Source organism: Gymnogyps californianus, chromosome 12 (genome assembly GCF_018139145.2).
Source record: "Gymnogyps californianus isolate 813 chromosome 12, ASM1813914v2, whole genome shotgun sequence".
NCBI lineage: Eukaryota > Metazoa > Chordata > Aves > Accipitriformes > Cathartidae > Gymnogyps > Gymnogyps californianus.
In genome coordinates this window covers 20428677-20450827 of record NC_059482.1, presented here as the reverse complement: position 1 = coordinate 20450827, position 22151 = coordinate 20428677, and the positions used below count along the sequence as shown (strand labels likewise).

At 41.3% G+C, this 22151-nt stretch overlaps 1 protein-coding gene and 1 long non-coding RNA gene across 2 annotated transcripts in view; one reads left to right on the top strand and one right to left on the bottom strand.

The window, feature by feature from the left end:
* Nucleotides 1-133: 133 nt before the first annotated feature.
* On the top strand, nucleotides 134-21721 carry LOC127021123 (uncharacterized). Its single transcript, XR_007767163.1, has 3 exons — nucleotides 134-171; nucleotides 20264-20368; nucleotides 21576-21721. It is a non-coding gene; the product is annotated as an uncharacterized LOC127021123 (long non-coding RNA).
* Nucleotides 12868-22151, bottom strand: part of SMPD3 (sphingomyelin phosphodiesterase 3) — a 33962-nt gene continuing 24678 nt past the window's right edge. The window contains exons 4-7 of the mRNA XM_050904058.1: nucleotides 21549-21638; nucleotides 20654-20717; nucleotides 14520-14682; nucleotides 12868-13035 (exon numbers count right to left, since the gene is read on the bottom strand). Coding sequence (XP_050760015.1) covers nucleotides 12934-13035; nucleotides 14520-14682; nucleotides 20654-20717; nucleotides 21549-21638 — 419 coding nt within the window. The 3' untranslated portion in view covers nucleotides 12868-12933. The remainder of the gene's footprint in view (nucleotides 13036-14519; nucleotides 14683-20653; nucleotides 20718-21548; nucleotides 21639-22151) is intronic.

The window sequence follows — 22151 nt, the reverse complement described above, 5'->3', positions numbered from 1 at the left end:
AGCCCCGCTCCTGATTGGCCGAGCTCCCTCCTCAGGCCGGCTGGGCGCCATTTTGGCCTCCTGCCGCCTCAGGGGAGGGGACAGACATGTTCTTCTTATACCCCCGCTTCCTCCCCTCCCCGCCGCGGCGGAGGCAGCAGCGGCCGGTGTCAGCGCCGCGGGAAGGCCGCCGTAAGCCGGGCCGGGGAGGGGTTGCGTCTGCGGGGACTGGGGGGGGCTGGGCTGGCCGAGCCGTTTGCGCCGCGGCGGGCGGCCCTGGGCGTCAAGCTTTCGAGCGGTTTCCAGTCAGGGCGGCGCGCCGGGCGGGCCCTCACCCGTCTCGCCGCGGTGGCCCTTCCTACCGGGCTGTGGCTGACCTTGCTGCACCCGCCGGCCCTGCTGCCTTGGCGGGTCTGCATCTCCCAGTGAGCCTGGTTGTTTCCTACATAAAATAAGTTGTGTCAGCACCTGCTTCCACTCCACAGGTTTGCACGAGGGAGCAAACTTTGGCTAGCTTAGAGGCCTGCTTTGTTTTATAAGTAATAGTGGGACTTCAGAAACAAAAGTTCATGTGTTGGGTGTGTCTGTGTGACTTTCAGACTGAGGAAACCAAGCACACACATGGGTAATGAACTGGTATGGAAAGAATATTGATACCGTATAATTTTGCCTGCTATTTTGCCACGTGTGTATCCTGGCATGCTGGGACGTTGTACCAAGTAGTGAGTAAGCTGAGGACCAAGACAGTGGCTTTAGTATTGAATGTTCATGCCCCTGGTGTTTTAAAACAGCAGTAGTATTTAGGTTCTCTCATCTCCTCAGCTGGTGTTGTTTAAGAGTTCTCCGTAATGCTTCTCATAGCCTGTTTCCTGCGAGTGGAGCCTCTATCCTATGGCCTTTTAGTGGAAAGCTTATGAAGAGGAAAAAATGTTTTGCACACACTTAGTCTCTTTCTTTAGAGGTACAAAACAAAAGGCTTAATTTTTTGTTTGTTTGTTTGCTTGTTTTAGTATCATTGAAATTTAGTTGCTTTTAGGTCTAATTTAGCTGTAAACTTTATTTTTTCTTCTAGATATGCTTTTACAAATAATAAAATAAGTCTAAACCACTATTTTTCAAGGCATGCTGACTGACAAAAAAGCAAACAGTATGTAAGGTTTTTTCGTGCATTCTGTCCCCCTTTAAGATACCTTTCTGTGTTATGGCTAGCATTTATATTGTAGCTTTCCTTGCCCTAGGGGGAAGAAGGGAGAGGGCAATGGGGGATAAAAGGAAAATATTAGTTGCAGAGCCCAGTTTTGGGTTAAATTTAGTATTAATTCTGTTGTAATCTACATGCAAGGCTGTAAGTCAGGGGAAGGGTTCTTTATGTTAAAGTCTAGTCATCCTGGTTCGTTTTAAAACTTTTTTTTCCCCCTCTCCACTTTAGAAACAAACGATCCTGGCAGCTTTATGTACCTCCTGTGTCAAGTGACACAGATTAGCCTCAGCTGCCTAGGTATACAGCTACTTCTGTTACTATGTGTCTCCGGTAGTGTGTTCTCATCTGAGTGATTAAAATGGTATTTGGACTCCAAATCTAGTAGTTTCATTCTGTTGAGTTTAAGTGGTGGCCCCTTAAGCAATCCTCTTGGCATTGCTCCTCGTTAAGCCTCAGCCTTATTTAAAATCAATGGCCATCTCTTTCATTCCTCCAACCTCCCTTGTGCCCTGTTGACCAGGCAGTCTATCTGGAGAGCAAAGCAGAGGTTTCAGAGGCTAACAGAAAAGCAAGCCAGGAAGTCTTCCAGAATTAGGCAGGGACTCGCACTTCTCTTCAGCAAAAGGTGTTTCTGCCTACAAAAATGTCTCATCTAATGTTTCTGCTTCTGGAACTGAAGCATAAAACCAAAACTTTATCTGAAGGCACTGATGAGGCATAGGAGGAGTGTGGTAAGAATACAACAAAGTTGCCTTGTGCAGCCTGTGTGTCATTAGAGAGCACTAATCCTGAGTCTCTAGGCATAGCATGCCAAAGGATGAAGATCTTGGTGGAGGCAGCATGTTCATAAGTTATGGTCTTGTGTTGAAAACTGTGCTGGTATATTGTATTATGATGGCTTAGTATGTGTTTCTATTTTGTATGAAACTGTTAGGGAGGTTGCATCTCTTCTCCTTCATGCATTAAATAAATTTTTTTTTAGATTTCCTCCTCTTGTCCTTCTCTTTTTGCATAATACTGACTAGTGCTCAACAAAAACTAGCAGGTCCCTCTATGTTGCACAGCAGAATAATGAACCATAAGGTCAACTTCCATGTTAAATGTTACGTTTTCACCTTTTCTTGCGTTATTTTGGCACGTACCCTGCAATATATGGCAAAAAAGTCTCCAAAAAGGGAAGAAGGTAGAGAAAGATCTAGGAAAGACTATGTCTTCATATTTCAATACAAAATAGGCTTTATGTCTGTTGTAGCAGGGCGCTCTGCTCCACAGGTTTCATGGGTATATACTGACAAAACATTTAATTTCTGTGTGTTTTCTTTTGTGCCTGTCACAGACAGGAAGCTCTTCAAGGCCAGTCTCTTACTGTATTCGGGTGCAATGCCTGCACTGCCAGGCTATGGTTTTTATTTGATGTTTATAGATGATATGAATGAAACAGCAGGGTAGAGGTATAATAGTATTTCCCTTCCAAAAGGGGCACCAGCACCTCAGATCATCTAAGCAGTTCTTCCTGAACCAGGTTAGTGTCAAGGTTGCGTTATGGAGAGTTTAACTCCTCTAATTATCTGTTGTAGATAAGCTAATGTACAGATGCGGTTAGCAGTATGTTCATTGTTCCACAGTCACAGTCATCAGGTATTAACAGGAGTTTTGCAGTAAGGATGTGATGTAGCCCTTTTAGGTGCTGTTTAGCCCTGTTGTCTTTCTTTGAAGCTTCCCTCGATGGCAGAATGTGTCCCCATTTAGAATGCTGCCATTTTTGTATTTGTCATGGTGCTAGTCAGCTAGGCCGTGTAGCCTGCCTGAATAAATAAAGGTATTTTCTCACAGGAGATCATCTGTTCAGATCGATGCAATGCCTTACATCCACTGCCAGCTTCCTGCTGCTTTCTTGGATGCTGCTGCCCATATCCCTTTGCTTACAGGGAGAATATTCCACTTGTGTCTCTGCCTCAAGCCGGGAACTAGATACACTGGGAACTAGATACACTGCTCCATTGTTTACCTCCCCTTAAAAGCTGAGAGTTATGACTTTCTTTTTGAGACAGTCTGTGTTTGCATTCCCTGGGTTGGCTGGGCAACAGCTAATAAAATAATTGTATTTAAAATAAGATTTAATAAAAAAGTATCTCTAAAACTAAAGGCAAGGTGTAGTCATGCTTCTCACCACCAAAACTAGTCAGCAATGTACATACTGTGGAATGTTTCCCAAATAACTAAGGGCCATTTAATCTTTCTTAATGTTCTTAACGATTTTTGTTGCTGGTTTTTTTTTTTTCCTTTTATGATGCTCTCCTATCTTTATAGTATGTCTGCAGATCGAGTATCTCCTCCTTCCATTCCTTTTTTTTTCCATTCCCCCTGCCCCGCCATGCTTTTAAGTATACTCTTGTTACATAGAGCCTTGACAGGGAGCTATTCATACTTGAAGAGTTTCTGCTAGTAAGCGCCAGTTCTGTCCATGTTTAAAATGTGAATAAAAATATCAATTATTTTTTTAAAAGAATAAACCGAAGCTCCCAAACAGATAATTGTGCTTGCACTTGTAAATAATCATTACCCAGAAGCAGAAGAAATTCTGTACTTTTCCCCTGTCCTCAAACCAAACACAAGACTGAGTGGGACCTTCTGGGTTGCTCTGTGTAGTCCCTTCCTGTAGTAGGGTTCATGCATATAATCTCTCTTTAAAAATACATCAAACTCTGTTTTAAAAGCAGTGGGGTTTCAGAGAGGAATTTTTGTTTGTTTGTTTGTTTTGCATTCCATTGTGGTCATTTGGAAGCTGGTTTTGAACTTGTCTGGTCTTGTGGTCAGAAACCTTCTTCTAATTGTCAGCCCTTGGGAATCCAGGCCTGGACAAGGACCTCTTATACTGGGTATGGAGCCACTGCCCAGCGTTTAACCAGACTCAGCTTTTCTTTCTGTCAGTGTATAATAAATGCTACATTTACAGCTTCTAATTTGCTCTAACATTGGAACACACAGCTGCAGAACGGTGAGGCCGAGGTTTTTGCAGTGACGTGGAAGGACACTCGAGGTCAGCTGTGGGCAAGAGGGATCTCGCCAGGGTAAGCACTGTTAGTTCAAAAATGCCACAGAGTTCCAAGAACACCAATCTAATAATTAATGAGGTAGCTACAGCACGAAGTCCTTCTTATGTGCTCGTTGTGGGGTACAAGACACGTTTTGTTAAAAGTCTGAGTTTGCTGTGGCTATAAATAGCTTTCTCGGCAAATATGGAAAAGAGAAATTATATGTAGCCAGGGAGTAACAGAAAATAGAGTTTAAATACCTGTTTCATAACAGTCTTATTTTGGGGCTGAGATAATGGACCAGGCTGCGTACTGAGAATTAGTTTGTCTTGTGTGATACACCTTTCATTAGAAATATATTTAGCATAGTGCTTGGCACCATGCTAGGCCTAGGACTTTTTTTCACTTGGTGTCTTGCAGACCTTGCAACTGCCTTTTGTTCCTTGATATCCTGAAGGTCCTTACTAAGCAATATGAAACATTCAGTGTTGGCTTTGCTGAAGCTGGTGGCAGTTGACTTCAGGAGAAGTTTTTAACTGTAGAGAAAGATCCAGCTGGATTTTGCTGGGTATTCAAAATTCTGGATTGGCATTTGAAAGGTATTTAAAAACCTGTTGCAGCCAAACACAAAGAAGGTAACAGTTATACCTAGTTAGATTCGAAAAGGTAGTGAGGATGTTACCCAAATTGTAGCAGGGCCTGGGTGTTCAAGCTGACAGTCTTCTGCTAATTTAGAAGTTCATGAACCTCTTTAATGAGAACAAAGGTATCTAATTACATTTGATGTGGAAAGACGTCATCTTCCCCTCATCATGCTCATCTCTTTCTGTTCATTGCAGTGGGATCCATTCAGAATATATTGCCATTGGGTGATTTCAGGTTCTGAGCTCCCACATTGCTTCTTTCAAATACCAAAGTGTTTGGAGGCTGCCCGCGCAGATGCTGTAGCATGTGATGCTGTGGCAGCATTGGAAACCCCTTCAGTTGTTTTTACTGCATCATCCAGAATCTTAAAATTACAGAAGTATTGTTGTGCAATAGAGCAGTTCTTACCGTAGTTGCATCCTGAGCTCTGTGAGAGTCATTCTGCTAGGCATTTGTGGAATCACAGCTCACAGGTTAAATGTGTAGGGGGGTGTCCCCCCGCTTCACAAACGTGTTCTTATCCTTTCTACAGGCAGCTCTGTTTCTCTGGTCTAACACTGCAATATCTTAGCCATCATCCTCTTTTTTTCTATCGTTAAGGCAGGATTTATATCAGTTACTAGCTAATACAGCGTTTAATGTGTGTATCTGTGAGGCAAATTCCATTTTAGCAGGGTGGAAAGCGGTCAGAGATATCAATATTCAGTATACTAATGACAGTACAGCATTCAGGATCACATTAAGGTCTCTATTGACCTCATCAGACTGACGCATCTTGTTGCTGGGATTTGGAAGAGTCAAAACATTTGCGAATAGGAATGGGGCTTTTAAGGCTTCTGGCTGCTTTGGACACACGCTGCCATGACTTGAGGAGCTTTAGCAGAGCTTTGCAAAAAACCTGTTGTAACAGATGTAGTATAACAGTGAAAACTACTGTGAAGCTTTAGGCTTTTGTTGCAGTGTTTACAGAGATAAAGGATATTCTGACATACCTGGCTTACCAACTGTACCATGGCACTTGAAGCGGTTTGGAGTTGTTCTGCTGGGTTTGGCTTTGGAGACATCAAAGATTTACTTATAAAAGGGAAAGAGAGGGCTTGGCAGTGGTGGAAACTGTGCAAGCGTGTGTTGGTGAGTACGAGAAGCTCGTGGGGAGTGAGGGAAGGTGAAGCATCAGCTATTTTCTAGGAATTATGCAATTTACAGACAGGAAAGCCAGCTGAAAGCTAGTATGTTAATAGGAACATGGGGAAAATGTCCCTTTATTGATGTGATTATATTCAATTATCTCATCCTTTAAAGCCCACAGGAAGGCTGTAGCATTTTTCTACTACAGTTAATCTCCTCTTTTGATTAGTTTACTGTTTAGATGGTTCTTGGTGCCTAGGAATCATTTTCCTTGGCACCTTGCTGGGTGCTGTATAAGAGACAGGACAGTGACGCAGTCTTCTGCCCGAAGAGTCTGTGAGTCAGACAGGAGGAGGGTGAGAGGACATAACAAATGGTGAAGGCAGATGGATGGGTTCACAGGTTGGAAAAGCCTCTGTCAGTGTGAGAGCCAATGGTATCGGCATGGGCACTGCGGCATGTGTAGGGCTGAGCACAACCTCAGCAGCTGATATGATTTGCAATAGTACGACATGTTCGTCAGACCTAGAAAGGGGTTCTGGGGGTTCAGGGGGGGAGGGAAAGGGAATGAGTATACGGTCCAGATTAAATGTTGATGGAGATTCCATGATCTTTCTGGGTACACAGACCCAATGTGTAACTATCCTCAGATTTTTTTTTTTTCCTCCTCACTTTTTCTTCTAATCTTACCTGTGATTAATGCACATTTCTTCCCGTTCACATCTAATGGTTGTAAGGAGCAGTTGTTAAATCTGCCATTATGTAAAAGATGAGAAAGAGGATTGTTGTTTTCCTGCCAGTCTTCCTAGCAAGGCCTGCTCACTGATTTCACAAATGGCTGCTCGGAGCCTTCCCTAAATGTCAGGGAAAGTATGGAAGAAAATATGACAGGCTTACAGATTTAGGAGTGATAGATGGGAAATCTGGAGTAGTCAGAAACAACAATAGAGGGTAAGAGCATGTCTTTTGAAAGGCCATGACAATGTAGATGAGCAACTTGAATTGCTGCAACAAGGAGAATTGGTACATCAAAGTATTAAATAGTCAAAGAAAAGGGCTAGAAGAGTAACCGGTTTCAGCAGCATTCTGAGCAGGAATTTCTGATTTGTGTTTTAATAGGTGCTTTGCCAGGAGAATCTGTACAATAGCCAGAGAGGCAGATGGCATTGCAGTTACAGTGCTGACCGACAGGCAGCTGTGGGCACGAGTTCATAACAAAATACACTACAACTCCTGGGGCAGAGGGAGCAGGAAGGAGTTACTATTTTCTCTGCTTGTTCTTCTTAGTTAAATGTCTGGAAGACACAAACTGTCCAAGAAATGATTGTGTTTTACTTTGTGGTTCTATAGCACTTCATAGATGGGAACCCACTCATGAGCTGCTGACATAATAATGCAAACTGTAACAGCGGAAAAATAGATCAGGTATTGCAGGAGAGGCACATACTAGGAACCCACCACTGGAAAATGAAGTCTGTCAAAGTGTAATGCTATGGCAGCATCAGAATGCAGACAAAAATCACCTGTAGAGCAATGGAGAAGGCTGCAGAGATCCATCTGTAACATCCTGTCTCACAAGATGGAGTGGTTCCTTCCTGAGCTAATGGCAAGAAACTTGTGCGCTCTGCTCTTCCTTCATCACTTGCATTCCACTGATTTCCTCCTTTCTGCTTGTGGAAAAAGGAAATTCTTAGAGGTCGGGTTCCCTGCTGGCTTTTATAAAGGACTTTGAGGACTGTTCAGAAAGACTGAACCAGTAAAATGGATTCTTCTCCCTTGACATTGTTTTGTTAAATCACTGGATTTCTGAAGGATGTGTGTACAGGGGGGAGGTTTGTTTTGTTTTTTAATTATCTTTGACTGGACAGTACAAAGATAAAAACCTGCTCTCCATTAACTCAGGGACTAGATAACTGTTGAGATGTCAAGATATACAACTGCATAATTAGAAATTGTTCTTGTGAAGTGGTCTTACATTAAATGCTAGCAGAATGCAATGGGGAGCGGACATCCTCGTACTTAAAGCCTGGACTTGGTGCAAGATGCAGAGTTCAGGTTTGCAGCCTGCAGCAGGCACTGTGAATGCTTGTCTGAAGGTTGCACACCTTGACAACTGAGCGGGGTGTGTCTGTGCAGGGGGATGTTTGAGCAGTAGAGGCCAAGGTGGAGGGCGAGTTAAAAGCACTCCTTTCTTTCACCCTTTACTTTCTGCAGATTCACTAGAACAGGCGTAGCGCAGTGAGACCATACTTAACCCGCCCACCAGACTGCATCTTAGAATCGGATTTCGGTTAGTGCCATCAGGCTCCACATCACAAAACCAGAAAAAGTAGACTGCACAGAATCATTTGAGCCTTGAAATTTTATTATCTTGTTTGCATCAACCAGTTATTCCTTTCAGCACCAATAAAAGACAAAACACCCTCCCTATTGTTCAAAATACCTTGTTTTTACCAGGTCTGAGATTGTGGTTTTCTTGCAGGCAAAGAAACCAATGAAAATATTTAAATTTTTATTTTTTTAATACATTTATAACAAAATGTCAGAAGGTGTGTGCTTACCATATAAAAACATTAGGTTCCAGGATACAATACCGAAAAATCATTGAAATAAAAAAGGTTATTCTTATTATAGGATTTCTAAACCTCAGCAATAATACAAGTCTTGAAAAGCATCAGGATTATATCTAAAACAAGATGGCGTGGAAAAATGAGACCTTCAGTAACAATTTGACCCTCATTGTAATGGATGATAAAATTGGGAGTTTTTCAAAGTGCTTGAATTGTATTTCTGTTCTCATCCTATAGTGCCAGGAGGAGGTAAAAATGCTTCATTTCTGAGCTGATGATATGTGCTGACACTGATGTGCTGCTGTGTGATCCCAAGGTAGCTCAGAGACCAAACTGGGGACAGTCAGATCGGTTTAATCTGGACCACCAAACAAAGGCCATTTTTAAAAAAAAAATCTTTATTGGAATTGTAAGTTCCTTAAATCTTACTGTCTTACCCAACAAGTAGGACTGAGGGTCTAGCCAGGCTAGCTGAGAGTGCTTCTGGAACACAACCGTGTCATAATACTAGCACAAGATAGGTAAACTCATTATACCAGACAGCTTTCTCAAGGGTTTCTCTACAGCAGGCCACAGCTCAGCGGCCTGCAGGCTTCTCTTGGAGCCAGTCTGTGGTACAGTTCATGTTTGGTTGCTTTAGACAGCTTCTGTTAAGCATCCAGTTTGTGATGGAATACAACTAGCTGGCCACCACTTGAATTAGTTGTAGTAAACGCTTTTTCACATAGCACGAAGCTGTACACTAGGCGCTACTACCCTGGTCCTCAGTGGCTGAGCTGTGGTGCAAAGCAGGTGGATCACGCATCCCTCAGACAAACAGTGCACAGATTAACTGCATCTGAATGTGCCCGAGAGGCTACGTTCTGTAGGTTGTGTTTTTGAAGTGATCTAAAGGTACCAACTTTGTAAGGACCTGACATCCTTGAAACTTCTGGAAGTTCTTAGTTTTCGGCTGTCCTCATTTGTGTCTTTTGTTCACTTGTTCTAAAAGTGTTGTTGTAAAATGCAAATTGGACATGAGAAACAGAAGACGTCACCTAGCTTTTATAAAAACAGATGACACTTCACCTACAGTATCCCTGTTGAGTGGCAGTTATTAAACCAAGAATAGCATTAGCACCCACTTCTTGAAGATACCTGAAATTCCTGTACAAAGTGGGCTAAGCATAGTAGAGTAAGCTTAACACAAATTTCTTACAAATAGCATCCTACTAATAAATTGGGTCATGCTATCCTTAAGCAAAGTGGGATTGACATCTGAAAAAGCTATCCAGGGCTTGATTTCCTGGGCGTGTTCTCCCCGCCCCTTTTTTTAAATGCAGATATTCTATTACATAGTATCTGTGATGATTGCTATCCTGCTGGTACAGGCATTGTCTGAATGATTCTCTGCGAGATAGTATATGGAACTGTGGTAGTAGTGGTGTAGACAAAACTAATTTTTCTCCAGGATGTTACTCGTCTGGAAAGGAAAGCCTGTTTGTTACAGTTTACCGGTACGCATGCTCTCTGACTCCTGCAAGCATACCAAGGCATCAAAAGGCACAGGTTCAATGCAAAAAAGCAAGGAGCATCTGTACAGTGGTGCCACAATGCTGTACCTCCCAGCATCACTCTCTTGCAAAGTTAGATCCTTAAGACCGTAAATTAGTAAGAGCTACCTAGGCTGATTAAATGTTTGTGTATTGTTTAGAGAGAACATTTTACAACTGTCCATTTCTTGATCACTGAGAAACTAAGAACATCAAAATCTAAAACAGTTTACTTCAAATTTGAAAAAATATTTCTCAGCGTATCTCAAGAAGTTGACAAAAGTGCCTGGCTTTTAGTCAGCACAAAGCCACGGAACTAATTTAAAAGTAATTTAGACCATGTTAGTTTTACCGTAAATAACGTAACGTTGTTTGGCAGTAGTTTTATGATTATATCTCGCACAGTGTCAAATTCAGCTCCTGCAACTGATACTTAGTGAAGTTGATATCAAATTGTAATTTACATTGTTAGGAAAGCTATTAAAAATACTGTACCTTATATTTAATCTTACTACTGAGAAATAGCTGCTGGACAGCACACAAATTGCTACTGATACTGTCTGTTTTTTTTAAAAAAGGTTAATAAAATACAAGCAAGGTAGAAAATAGGATTAAAAGCATTGTTTCAGGTACAAGTTTTTCTGAATTGGGTGGAGAGGTAAGAAACCAGAAAAACACATTGCACATACGTGCACCCTCTGTATAAAGAGAAACATACAAAGTGGGAAACTGGTGGTGCACTGGGATAGTACACTAAAGTCTCTGATGCTGTAAACTTGAATTCCTAATTTTATCAAAAAGGGGAATTGAGTCTGGTTCCATTTTTGAGTCCCCATGGGTTATGCTTGCAGACTACCCCATGGTTTGGCACAGTACACTTTTAAGAGGCAGTCTCTGCTGAAGGGACGCCAGGACTGGAAAATGAGGCATAAAACGTGTCAAGACCAGGCGCAGTGGGAGAGCGTGAGCAGTGGCCTACTACCTACTTGGAATTAGCCAATACTGTTAGTCCAGTACTTTCATGACTATTAAGAGCTTCTCTACTTGCAAAATCAGGCTGATCTATGTTCCGTTGTTAAGCCACTACCAGAGGCTGCGCAGACCGGGATTTGTAATTTAAATCTATTCTGATTTAGCTCAAGCTGATTCCTAGCAGGTGTAAACTAAACCAAAACAAGAGCATCTTCAGGAGTTTGTGGCCAGCATAACTAAAACAGTTTACTTAATGGAGTAAGTATAAGTATTAGATTAACTCTTCTCTTTTTAACACAGGGAATTTGTAATGTAAGAGGAAATAACAGTAAAATTGAACAGGAAGTAGGCAGAAAAAACTAAGTATTGGTTAAAACGCAAGGGGTCTCATTGTTCTCCCAGCAACACGAACCCTTCTGAATTTAAATCCCTAAAAAACCACCAAGTCTCATTATGGACCTGATTCTCAGCTTTTTGTTATTTTTAAGGTTACAGAGGCTAGGTAGGTCAGGTCATGGGGATAAGGTGGCAGAGGGGAGCCCCACATTTAAAGAGCTGCAGTGGAAAGAACATATGAATTAGATGGCAAGACCCCTATTAAAGTCTGTGAGTGCATAACAAACAGAGAATTGTGTCTCACAGACATAAACAAACCCTCTGCTCCTAGGAAGTAGTTACCTAAGGCTGAGAGTCACAGTTCTATACTCTCTAGCTAGCCATGTTACACTTTCCCTTTAAGTGTACTGATTCCTTTAGAAAATTGTTAGGTTATCCTGCCTTATCAATCATACACTGTTCTACACTCTTTCCCCCAAAATGTCACTTACGTTTATTTTAACTCTATATCTAGCATGCATTTTACAAGCTATTTCCCACTTACTCTTTCTAGCTAAGGCAGAATGTTGGCTCTGGTGTTACCAATGGTACTACAGGAATCTATTCGCTCTACTGTAACATACATATCATCCCATACCATAATTCAGAACTGCCCCACGTATGGGAAAGAAAGAAAAAACATTACAGGGGAACTATATTTCTTCTTAAGGGAATAAGTTGCGCTTAGAAAGCTAAAGGCCCAATTCTGGAGTCATTATTCAGACAAAACACTTCAGAATTTCAGTGGGAACACAGCTGGAATAAGGGTAGAAGTGTGTTCTTTAAGTCTTAATTCCAAATCTTTTAAGTATCCTTAAATGGACAGGAAGATCTTGGTCTGCAAATTGAATAGAGTTTTTGTTTGTTTGTTTTAAGGCCTATCTGTAATGACAGAAGGGTTTGCCAGTCCCAGAATGCCTTGCTCTGGCTGGTATCTGATTTTTGAACTCGCTTCCATTCTGATATTCCCCATGGTATCTTACTGACTATTTTATCTCAGAGTGGCATGCAGTGCGGGCGCATGCTACTGATGCAAGCACGCTACTACAACTTTTAACAGGCTAAAAAAAGGAAAAAAGCTTTAGCTTCTTAGTTATACAAAGAAATGATGCAAAAAACCATTGAGCAGCACTAACTCACAGACTAATTACAAACTAAATTGTGCTATATATTAGTATAAAAACATGTTTTAGTAAGAATGGCACTGGTTCAGAAGGAATTAGGACTTCCATCTTGGTTCCGTTCGGTCCACAGTGAAAGCATTGTAGTACAGGCCTGCCCTGTTGCCTGAGCAACTTGTGACAGTGGCTTTTGGCCACAACCCCTTCCATTTCTTCCCTTTTTATATCCACCGTTGTTGGTACATTCTGGGAGTAGCCCGGGTCAGGTCTGTTGTCTTTCCTAACGTGGCACCAGAATAGTTCGTTCTTATCCTCTGATGATTTTCTTAATATTGTTAACATTTCCCTCTTCTAATCTCTCAAAGCTGGTCAGTTTTAAGGGTCATCTTCTCCTGTAGACACCATGAGACGCATTGCTACTGGTAGGTGGTCTGTCAAGCCTGCTAACTGGGTAATAAAGCTGAACTCTTCCACTTCCTGCAGAAGGAAAACAAAAGCAAGAAAGAAGGAATTGGAGAATTGATGTTATACCACACAGCAGGACTCGGCTTTTATGCCTCTTTTTAGTTTACTTGGAAGTACCTTACTGTATTAGCAGATGTATGGGACCAGTCTAGCTTGGCTGGGCTAATGGTAAACGATCTGCCACACAGGGCATGTCAGTGTGGTGCAGCTGAAGAGGTGAACCATTTATATGACACACAGTTGAACTAGTCTGGATGAAATCTGTTGTACCTTTTCTTTCCATTTACAGTAACATCTGCGTCGTTCCAGAGGGACTTACCTGTAGTGCTGCAGTAGGTAATCCATGTGCATAAGGAGGCACTCACCTGGGAGGAGGGGCTGGCCATACCGTACTAGATAGGGCACGCAGCTAAAAAGGAAGCCTGTCTTCGTTAGATTGAGGTGTTAAACTTTGTGGGAACTTAAGGCGGTCAGGAATGCTGCTCCTCGCGTCTCTGAATTCCAGCCTTTGTTCTGGCAACATTTCACAGGACCAAATTAAAGTTCTGTAGGAAATACTGCGGCTTCCCAGCTTCTGAAAGCTGGATGGAGCAACTGTAACGCTCACTTGATACAATGCAGTTGTCCCCTCCCATGGGTCAGGTACTTACTTTGGGAATTGCTTGCAGGAAGCACAGGTATTTTAGTTCTCTCTCTGCTGCCAGCATGAGCCTTATCAAAGACCTAATCTGGGTGAAAACTATTCAAATATTGGTTTTGTTGCTGTTTGTGCACAATGTAAGATGGGTTTACCATACAGATGTGCCATGGGCATTTGTGCATCTGAAACAGGAAGCCTTAAAAGAATTTAGCTGCTAAGCTGCTGTGTTTACAGAGCGCATGCAAACAGAGGGCAGACAGGTTGAGGTATCATGCACTAAGCTATGCTGAACTGCTCTATTGCCTGCTCTTCTGCAGCAACTGCAGTGGGGTATGGTAAATAAGTGTGACCTAGTTTCTCATTTGCATCATGGAATTCTGTATAAGCCAAGGTCCTACACCAGGAAGCAGACAGTGCACTACAAGTTCTCATTCCGGTTACCCGTGCCAACTTCTGCCTATGTATCACAGACTTGTCACTTAGGTAGGTTTTCATAGGCATAATAAAAGAACATCCAGACACTTGAAAAGACTAAAAAATATTCGGACTGCTGGCATGGAAAGCATCAGCCAAAACTCTTAGTCTGGCAAAAGTTTAAGGAATGGCAACAAGGTTTTTTGTTTGTTTTTGAAGAGCAGCATATCTACCAGTGTTGCTACCAGAATCCCTAAACTCACCTTAAATTTGTTCATATAATAGGTTTACAAACTCAGTACTTGCATGCAAAGGTAAAAAATAGCAAAGCAGCAGGCTCTCCTTGGAGTATGAATTTGAACCCATGCAGAACAGGCTGCAGTGCCATCCAGACAAGTTTGTTGTGTGGGTTATGGCTCTTTTTGTCAACTCTGAAACTCACCACTTTCCATTCCAGGTAGAGACCTTCTTCTGTATAGAGCATATAGTCAATCCTCCTCCCGTTGCCTTTCAATGATGCCTTCCTCCCCTTTTGACTGGAACTGTGGTTCTTGCTGGTGGGATAGACTAAGTATCCTTTCCTTCCTTCTTCACTCTCCAGCACCCTATTTCATTAAAAAACAAAGTAAGTGCTTTAAATGTTTGCTCATTCTGTCCCTTCCTGCGTTATGCTAGATTCCCTCCAAATCCCCGGTAGCGGTAATGCCTTTCCAAAAGGACTGTTAAACTTGTAAAGCACATCTTCTTCCAAATGTGTTTTCCAGTATGAGGCTGTACTAACTGCTGACTGTGCTCTTAAAGCCTCATGGTGGGTTTGGCATCACTGGTGCTGTACTGGGGGACCCACCCTTGTAGCCAGGAGAACAAAGATCTGAGGAGGACCTTGCCTGCCTGCTATCTGTAGCATATTGCAGCCCACAGCCCCTCTGTTGATTTCCAGTGTTGCTGCATCTAGCAGAGGAGGAAACTCTTTCATGGATTACTTTAGAACAAACGTGAGTACTTTGATGCAAACCTCTCCATTCTGATCAGAGCAACTCCTTCTGAAACGAAGACAACCAGCTTTACAGACAGGGTATGGATGAGGAGTGGTTTTCAGGAGCACGCATTTGGGCATGTGGTACCTGGTTTTGAGCAAGCCTCAGCATCAGATTACTGTGTCTTGGACCCCAAGCACTTTACTAATGACAGCCCAATTTATTTGATTCCTGTATGTGACATTCTTCAACCTCCTCCACAGAGATGGACTTACTCAGTGGGTGTGTTAGTACTGCCCCCATCTTGCACGGAGATTACCCAGCCCAAGACCATATACAGAAGCAGTCAAAATTAAGAATCAGTTTTCTAGGTACCAATCCTGTGTTCAGGCAAATAAGCTGCAGCTCTCCCATTAAAATTTTTAGTTTGGGTGCTTAAACCTTAACAGGAGGTTTTATACAGAAGACTATTAAGGTTCCGAGCAACTTGATCTAACTTTGAAGCTAGCCCTGCTTTGAACGTGACTTTGGACCACATAACCCACAAAGGTCCCTGTCACTCTCTTTTTACAATAATTCTGTGTTGCTGTGCTGTTCTGTGTTTTTGCTGTTCTATCGGATTTAAAAGGAAACTTGGTTTACCTTCTTGTATTCTATTTAAAAGATCTACCAAAGGAGCGCCGAAGGCAACAGACAACTGTGCATGCAAAAGCAGGAGCTGCACACAGTAACTGCACGTGTAGGGTATTATGCAGACAGTTAATATCAAGTACAATCGCAGCTGTTTTGCATGGTAACTGTGCATGTAGGGAGGGGCAGATGAGGTTGTGGTTTTGCTATCTGGCTCAAAACACAAGCAAACTACTTTCAAAACCACCTCCTTGAAAATCATTTTCCTTTACTTACCTGCCAAAACCTGAGCTCAAGGTTCTGTGGTTTCCCTTGTAAGAGTTGATTACGCCATTAAGCTACATCATCAACTGTCGCAGGAGAAACACTGAGCCATGAACTTGGGTCCTAGCAGGTACAAAGCCTTTAATTTCACCTTGGAAAAAAATAAGATATTTTTGATCACCCAGTTTTTAAGACTTGACTTTGGATGGGTTTTATGGGGTTAGGTTTAGGAATTTTTTGATGCATGCACGTGAGAGTACAGAATGAAGGAAAAACAAGAGACAAACACCAGACTCTCGTGATGTGTTTTAATGTTTGAGATTCAAATGGTTCCTTTGTCAAATTTTGTCTCTTTGGAAGGATCTGAATGGTGGCAGAGGGGACCAGCACTTGCTACAGTTGATTACGTCTCAGTAGCATTATGATCTGTAAGTTTGGGTCAATTGATACATACAAGAAGTACTTTATGTGCCTTCAAAAGATAACAATGACAAAATTCTGGCCATATAGTTATGTAATCAGAACTTTTCTTAACCCCCTTTGGACTTAGTGAGGTATTGAAGTTTATGAAAGTAAGCTTCCTTTTATGTATTATTCAGTTTTAGACTGTCATCTAATATCTTGGGTTAAATTAGCTTACCGTCTGCACCCCATTTGCAAGCTGATTCTACAAAGAGCTACTGCAAATGATTCACTTCGTGAAATTCTTCTTCTAGGTTCAAGAAAGCAAGCTCTTTGGGACTGACTTCTTTCAAAAATTGTATTTATATTTGGCAAAGCTAAGTAACAAAGCAGAAGAAACTGCTGATTAGCGCTGCAGTACTACTGCAAAAAAATCTTGTTTGCATTAATTTAAAAGATGAATTTGTTTTAGCTTCAGTTAAAAGTCTGTGAACGCTGGGTATTCACTTAACCTGCACAACTGCTCACGGAAGGAAATGTTAATTTCAAATACATGAGGAAAACAAATTGTAAATGTGGATGCATCTGCTTCTGACTAAAACTTGTACTACTGTATACGCAATGGTTTGCTGTGTGTCTCTACAGGAAGTAGACACAAGTACTGGACATCTGGCTATGCCGTGCTAACAATTTAGGTGAACAAGTTAAATGCTAACAATTTAAGTGAACATAACTAATTATGACTGAGTTGCACAACTAACTCTGAATTTTGTCAGAATAATTGTCTTAATTCCTAGGACACAAAGAAAGGGACGATAAAAAGTGATTGGAACTTTATTTTTTCCTTGAAAGATTTTCAGTCCCAAATTGTCACGCAGCTCTCTGGCCGATGGTTTGCTTGTAGTGCTGACCGTAGCTGCAGTGAACAAAGGAGCATGAAGAACAGTATATGTAAGGGAGCCATAAAGCAAAACTTGCTCCCTCATCATAAAGCTCAAGAGACCACCTCTCATTCAGGTGAGAAGCACCCGAGTTAAGGAAGCCTTTTCTTACCGGTGTTGCAGCCTGTCGCCCAGAATTGTGAGCCACTGTCCAGCAGCAGAGACTGGAAAAATTTGCATTTAAATCTTGTTTCTTAGTTGTGCTGTAATGTGCCTCCTGTGCCAGACACATTTGGGGTTTAGAGACGAAATTTGGCTTATTCCAGTGCTTTGCCTGAAGGTGACAGTCATCTTTGTGAGATGAGATTATTTGTGTGCATTTCATGAAGCTTTTCTGAGCAGAAGCTTGTGCGGCTTCCAGCACTGTGACAGGGCCCAGATGGTTACATCTAGCTTATTAATTGTTCTATAATTATAAATTACTTGCTCATTATTTGTACCAAGTATGTTCCTCTAGTCCGATGTTTTACGTATGCTGTACTTAACATGAAAAAGATATTTAAGAACTAGTTGTTCTGCTGCTTTTATGGTCTAATTAGTAATGTGAACTACTTAATTTTATTTATAAACTAGAGAAGAGTGCTAATGAAGAAATAATTCTCTGGATAGCTTATGTTGCCAATTTAAATGTCTGTTTTCAACTGTCTGTAAAGCTTGATCAAGGTTTATTATTGGAAATTTGAGAACGGATCAGTTTTAGGCTGTACCCTGTTTTGCTGTGTATATGAATGATACTTGTTAGCTAGACAGTGCTCCACAACTTCTGTGCTATTTAACATTTAAATGTCTTTAAAGCCTAGATTCCATTAATGGCTTTAAATTTTACTGAACTTACTGGCAATTTTTATGTTTACCAGTCCCTTGCAGAGATGGGAGGACAGGCTCTCTTGGCCTCTCGTGGAAGTGGTTTCTCTAATATATAAGCACATCTACATAATATATACATGCAGATCCCTGTTTCCCTGCAGATTTGTGTAAAAAGCTAGTGGAAATTCTGGTCTCATAAAGGGTTTTTTCATCAGTTTAAGAGAATTATAACGTATTGTAGAAAACTGAAAGCCACATTTAGTAGGCAAAAAGTCTTACGTATATTTTGTTACCAACGCTCAAGAATATTTTCCAGTTACCTCATACTGAGGTGCTGTACATACACATAGGTAGCAGAAGTAATACTCTTAGATCTTTATTGATCATTTGATGGCTCTTTATCTATCAGTCACGTATTTGTCAGTGGAACTTAATTGCTGAATACAAGTAACTCTTCAGGGCATAAAACAAAATACCCCAAAAGTAATTTGGTGACAGATTGTCTCAAAAGGCTGCTTGAAGACACAGGGGGTTTTTTTTGGCTTTTCGGTTTTTAAAATTTTTTTTTTTTTTTTTAAAAGAGGTCCAAGCCTGCTCTTGGAACCTTAAAATAGAATGTTATACCCACATACAGATTTGCATTTACAAACTTGATTGTAGAGCCAAATTACCTTACTTTTGCTTTCCAGAAATCCCTTTCACGTGTACCAAATTCATGTTTTTAACACGTGAATAGAAATGCCTGGAAATTTTGCAGGCTCTTGAATGTGCAAAGCTGACTTGCTGTAACAAATCCTTATTTTGAATATAAACTAAACCCAGACTTTTGTCTAGAATTCAATTTCTTTGTTCAAAACTGACACAAAGACGACTTCAAGGGGAGCCTCACCTAATACATTCAACTAAGTGTCCATCTATACCATGCAGTGTACTGTACTTAGTGAGTAAAAATGCCAACATAAACTGTGCCTATATAATGTACCATTTCCATTATGTGTTTTAACTGAAGCATCTGCACAGACTCATTAATTCAAATAACTTTACCTCTTTAGTATATTTTGGTAATGAACAGTTAGAACATCTTTTATAGTTAGTCATGATAATAACATATTTAGTCCATTAAACTAGCCTTCAAGGTAGAGAAGGTGCAAAAAGGATTATCACATTCATTAAGTGCTGCTCTAAAATATACAAAGCTTATTGATTTCTCTCCACTGGCATATCATTAACAAACAGTACAGGTATTCAAGAAATTCATCTTAAGACTTCTGCAAATTAAGGTTTTTTTGTATTTCTTATAAGTCCACTAGCTCAAACCAAAGATACCTGTTTCTCAATATCAAACACTCCTTACAAGTAATGCTGCACTAGTATCACTGATAGATATTAAGCCATATTCCTAGTTATGTCTGATGTGCTATTTCATTCCTCTCTGTATTTGTGAGCTTGCTTTTTTAGGTTGTCCTGGTTTCGGCTGGGATAGAGTTAATTTTCTGCTTAGTAGCTGGTACAGTGCTGTGTTTTGGATTTAGTGTGAGAATACTGTTGATAACATGCTGATGTTTTAGTTGTTGCTGAGTAGCGCTTATCTTAAGCCAAGGACTTTTCAGTTTCCCATGCTCTGCCAGCAAGCAGGTGTGCAAGAAGCTGGGAGGGAGCACAGCCGGGGCAGCTGACCCGAACTAGCCAAAGGGGTATTCCATACCATAGAACGTCATGCCCAGTAATAAACAGGGGGGAGTTGGCCGGGAGGGGCGGATCACGGCTCGGGCATCGGTCAGCAGGTGGTGAGCAATTGCATTGTGCATCACTGTTGTTTTTTCTTCCCCCCCCCCCCCCTTTTTTTGTTATATTCCTTTTCATTATTATTATTATATTATTATTGTTACTATTTTACTTTAATTATTAAACTGTTCTTATCTCAACCCATAAGTTTTACTTTTTTCCCCAATTCTCCTCCCATCCCACTGGGAGCAGGGGGGCAGTGAGGGAGCGGCTGCCGGGTGCTTAGCTGCTGGCTGGGGTTAAACCACGACATAGGTGTATAGAAATCTGCAAGCTTTCTAGAATGGGTAGTTAATTGTTGGGTTGGGGGTGGTGTTTTAAACTTTATGGGTTTTTTATTTGAGGAAAACTACATTTCCTTTTGTTGCTGTCCTTTGCAGTGCTGTGACTGCGGAACTGGCTGCCTGCAGAAGGACCTTCAGACAAGCTGTCCACGTACCCTCTTCGGTAGTGCTCTGAGTTTCTTGTCCTATGGGCCTGTCCAGGTAGGACCAACTCTAGAGACATAAAAACACTGCAGTTGCTCTCATCTTTTCACCCATTGAAGCCAATTCTATTAGACTTACAGAAGCAGCCGCTTTTCCTTCCCTTTTTTTCCCTCTTCCCCAAGTAACCCTAAGTAAAAAATTATGTTTGGTTGTTGGTTGTTTTTTTTTTTTTTTTAACAGTCCATAAAACACCCCTCAATTTGTGAAATGTTAAATAGCAAGCAATGAACTGGCTTTTTAAGGAATTGTCTAAAGCATGTGGGAGGATCAGGAATTGCATACTTCTGTAGGTTATCTGGAGTGCACACTTCTTCATCATATAGTCCCTCAGGATCCAACAAGGTACCTGTGAACAGAAAGGGAGATGTGACTGTCCCAGCATACCTCCTGTGACTTGCCTCTCAGGAAGCTTCCAGGGGCACAGGTGTGTGAAGACAGCACCCGTGCGGGGCAGAGGGGACCGCTCTGACTGAGAGCACTTTGTGTTCCCTTCTCCTCTCCCTTCCAGTTTCTCAGCCCCAATGTCTCTGATTTTTTTTGTTTTTCTGCTACAACAGAGTAAAGCCACATTAGTAAACAGTTCCACGTTCTTACCTTTAGTATCTTCACAGTTATAATTGCTCCTCTAGAGAAGTCTAATTCCTGATCTAAAAACTTAACCAAGTTCAACTGAGTTTCACCAGGTGTATCTCAGAGTTCCATGAAATTTTTTGTAAGATGAACCTTACAAGTTCGTAGTGTTGTTGAATTGCTTTGTTAGATCCTCACTTACAGTATTTATAGAACACCAAAGGGAACAGTCTGATCAAAAGCTGCAGGCTTTCACTGCATGCAGAAAGCACAGAAACAATAATTTGGCTTTCCCCCCACCCCACTCCCCCAAAGTAATCTAGAGATTATTTTAAAAGTAGAATAGGTGTGGGAAGGCATTCAAGTAGCTTGATGCGTAAGTTCTAGAATGTGGACTGAAGTTTGAATTATAATTGAAAACCAAACAGAGATCTCAACAAGACACTGTTAAGGTTTATACAATCTACATTACAGAAATACCCCTTGTAAATATTTGGTCTCCACCAAATTCTTACTGCCAGTTAGATGAACTACCTGCTGCTTATAGATGTCGTGTGAGTGACAGACAAGTAAATCTTCATACACCGATAGCTAGAGAAGGTCTTACCGATTGCCCATGGTTTATCCTCCCCAGGACCAATTCGACATGGGTCTTTGTAGTGTGTAAACAGAGAATGCTGTTGCTCCAGCTTGTCCTCTGCAGGGAAAGTACAAGCCCAAGAAAAGGCACATCAGCTACGTGTTCTGAACCTGTGGACGACTGCGTGTTCTGCCACAACAGAAAAGGCAAGTCCTCCTTCCTACTCGGTATACTTACATAGGGTTGATTTGAACCAGTTCAGTAGTAACTTTACTGCACAGCAATATCTTGTCTTGATCAGAAATTCCAACAAATGCTTGTTAATAACAGTGCTTTCCTACAAAGTCTTTCTATGAAAGACATTTTTTGGTAGTTTCTAGCTGTAAGCTGAAGTGAAAGTTTTCCAACATATTTCCTTACCCTGCCATTGACATTGCATTGCTTACACCGGTACAAAACTGTTGTTGAGATAGATCACACAATGGAGAATTGGACTGACTTCACAATGGCAATGTAAATGGCCGTTTGTAGGTGTACGTACACATCTCAGTAAGTTTGAAGATAAAAGGTTGTGCTTTACTTGCTTTGGAAGAATTCACTGACTGAATATCTTCCAAGCTATAGTAGATA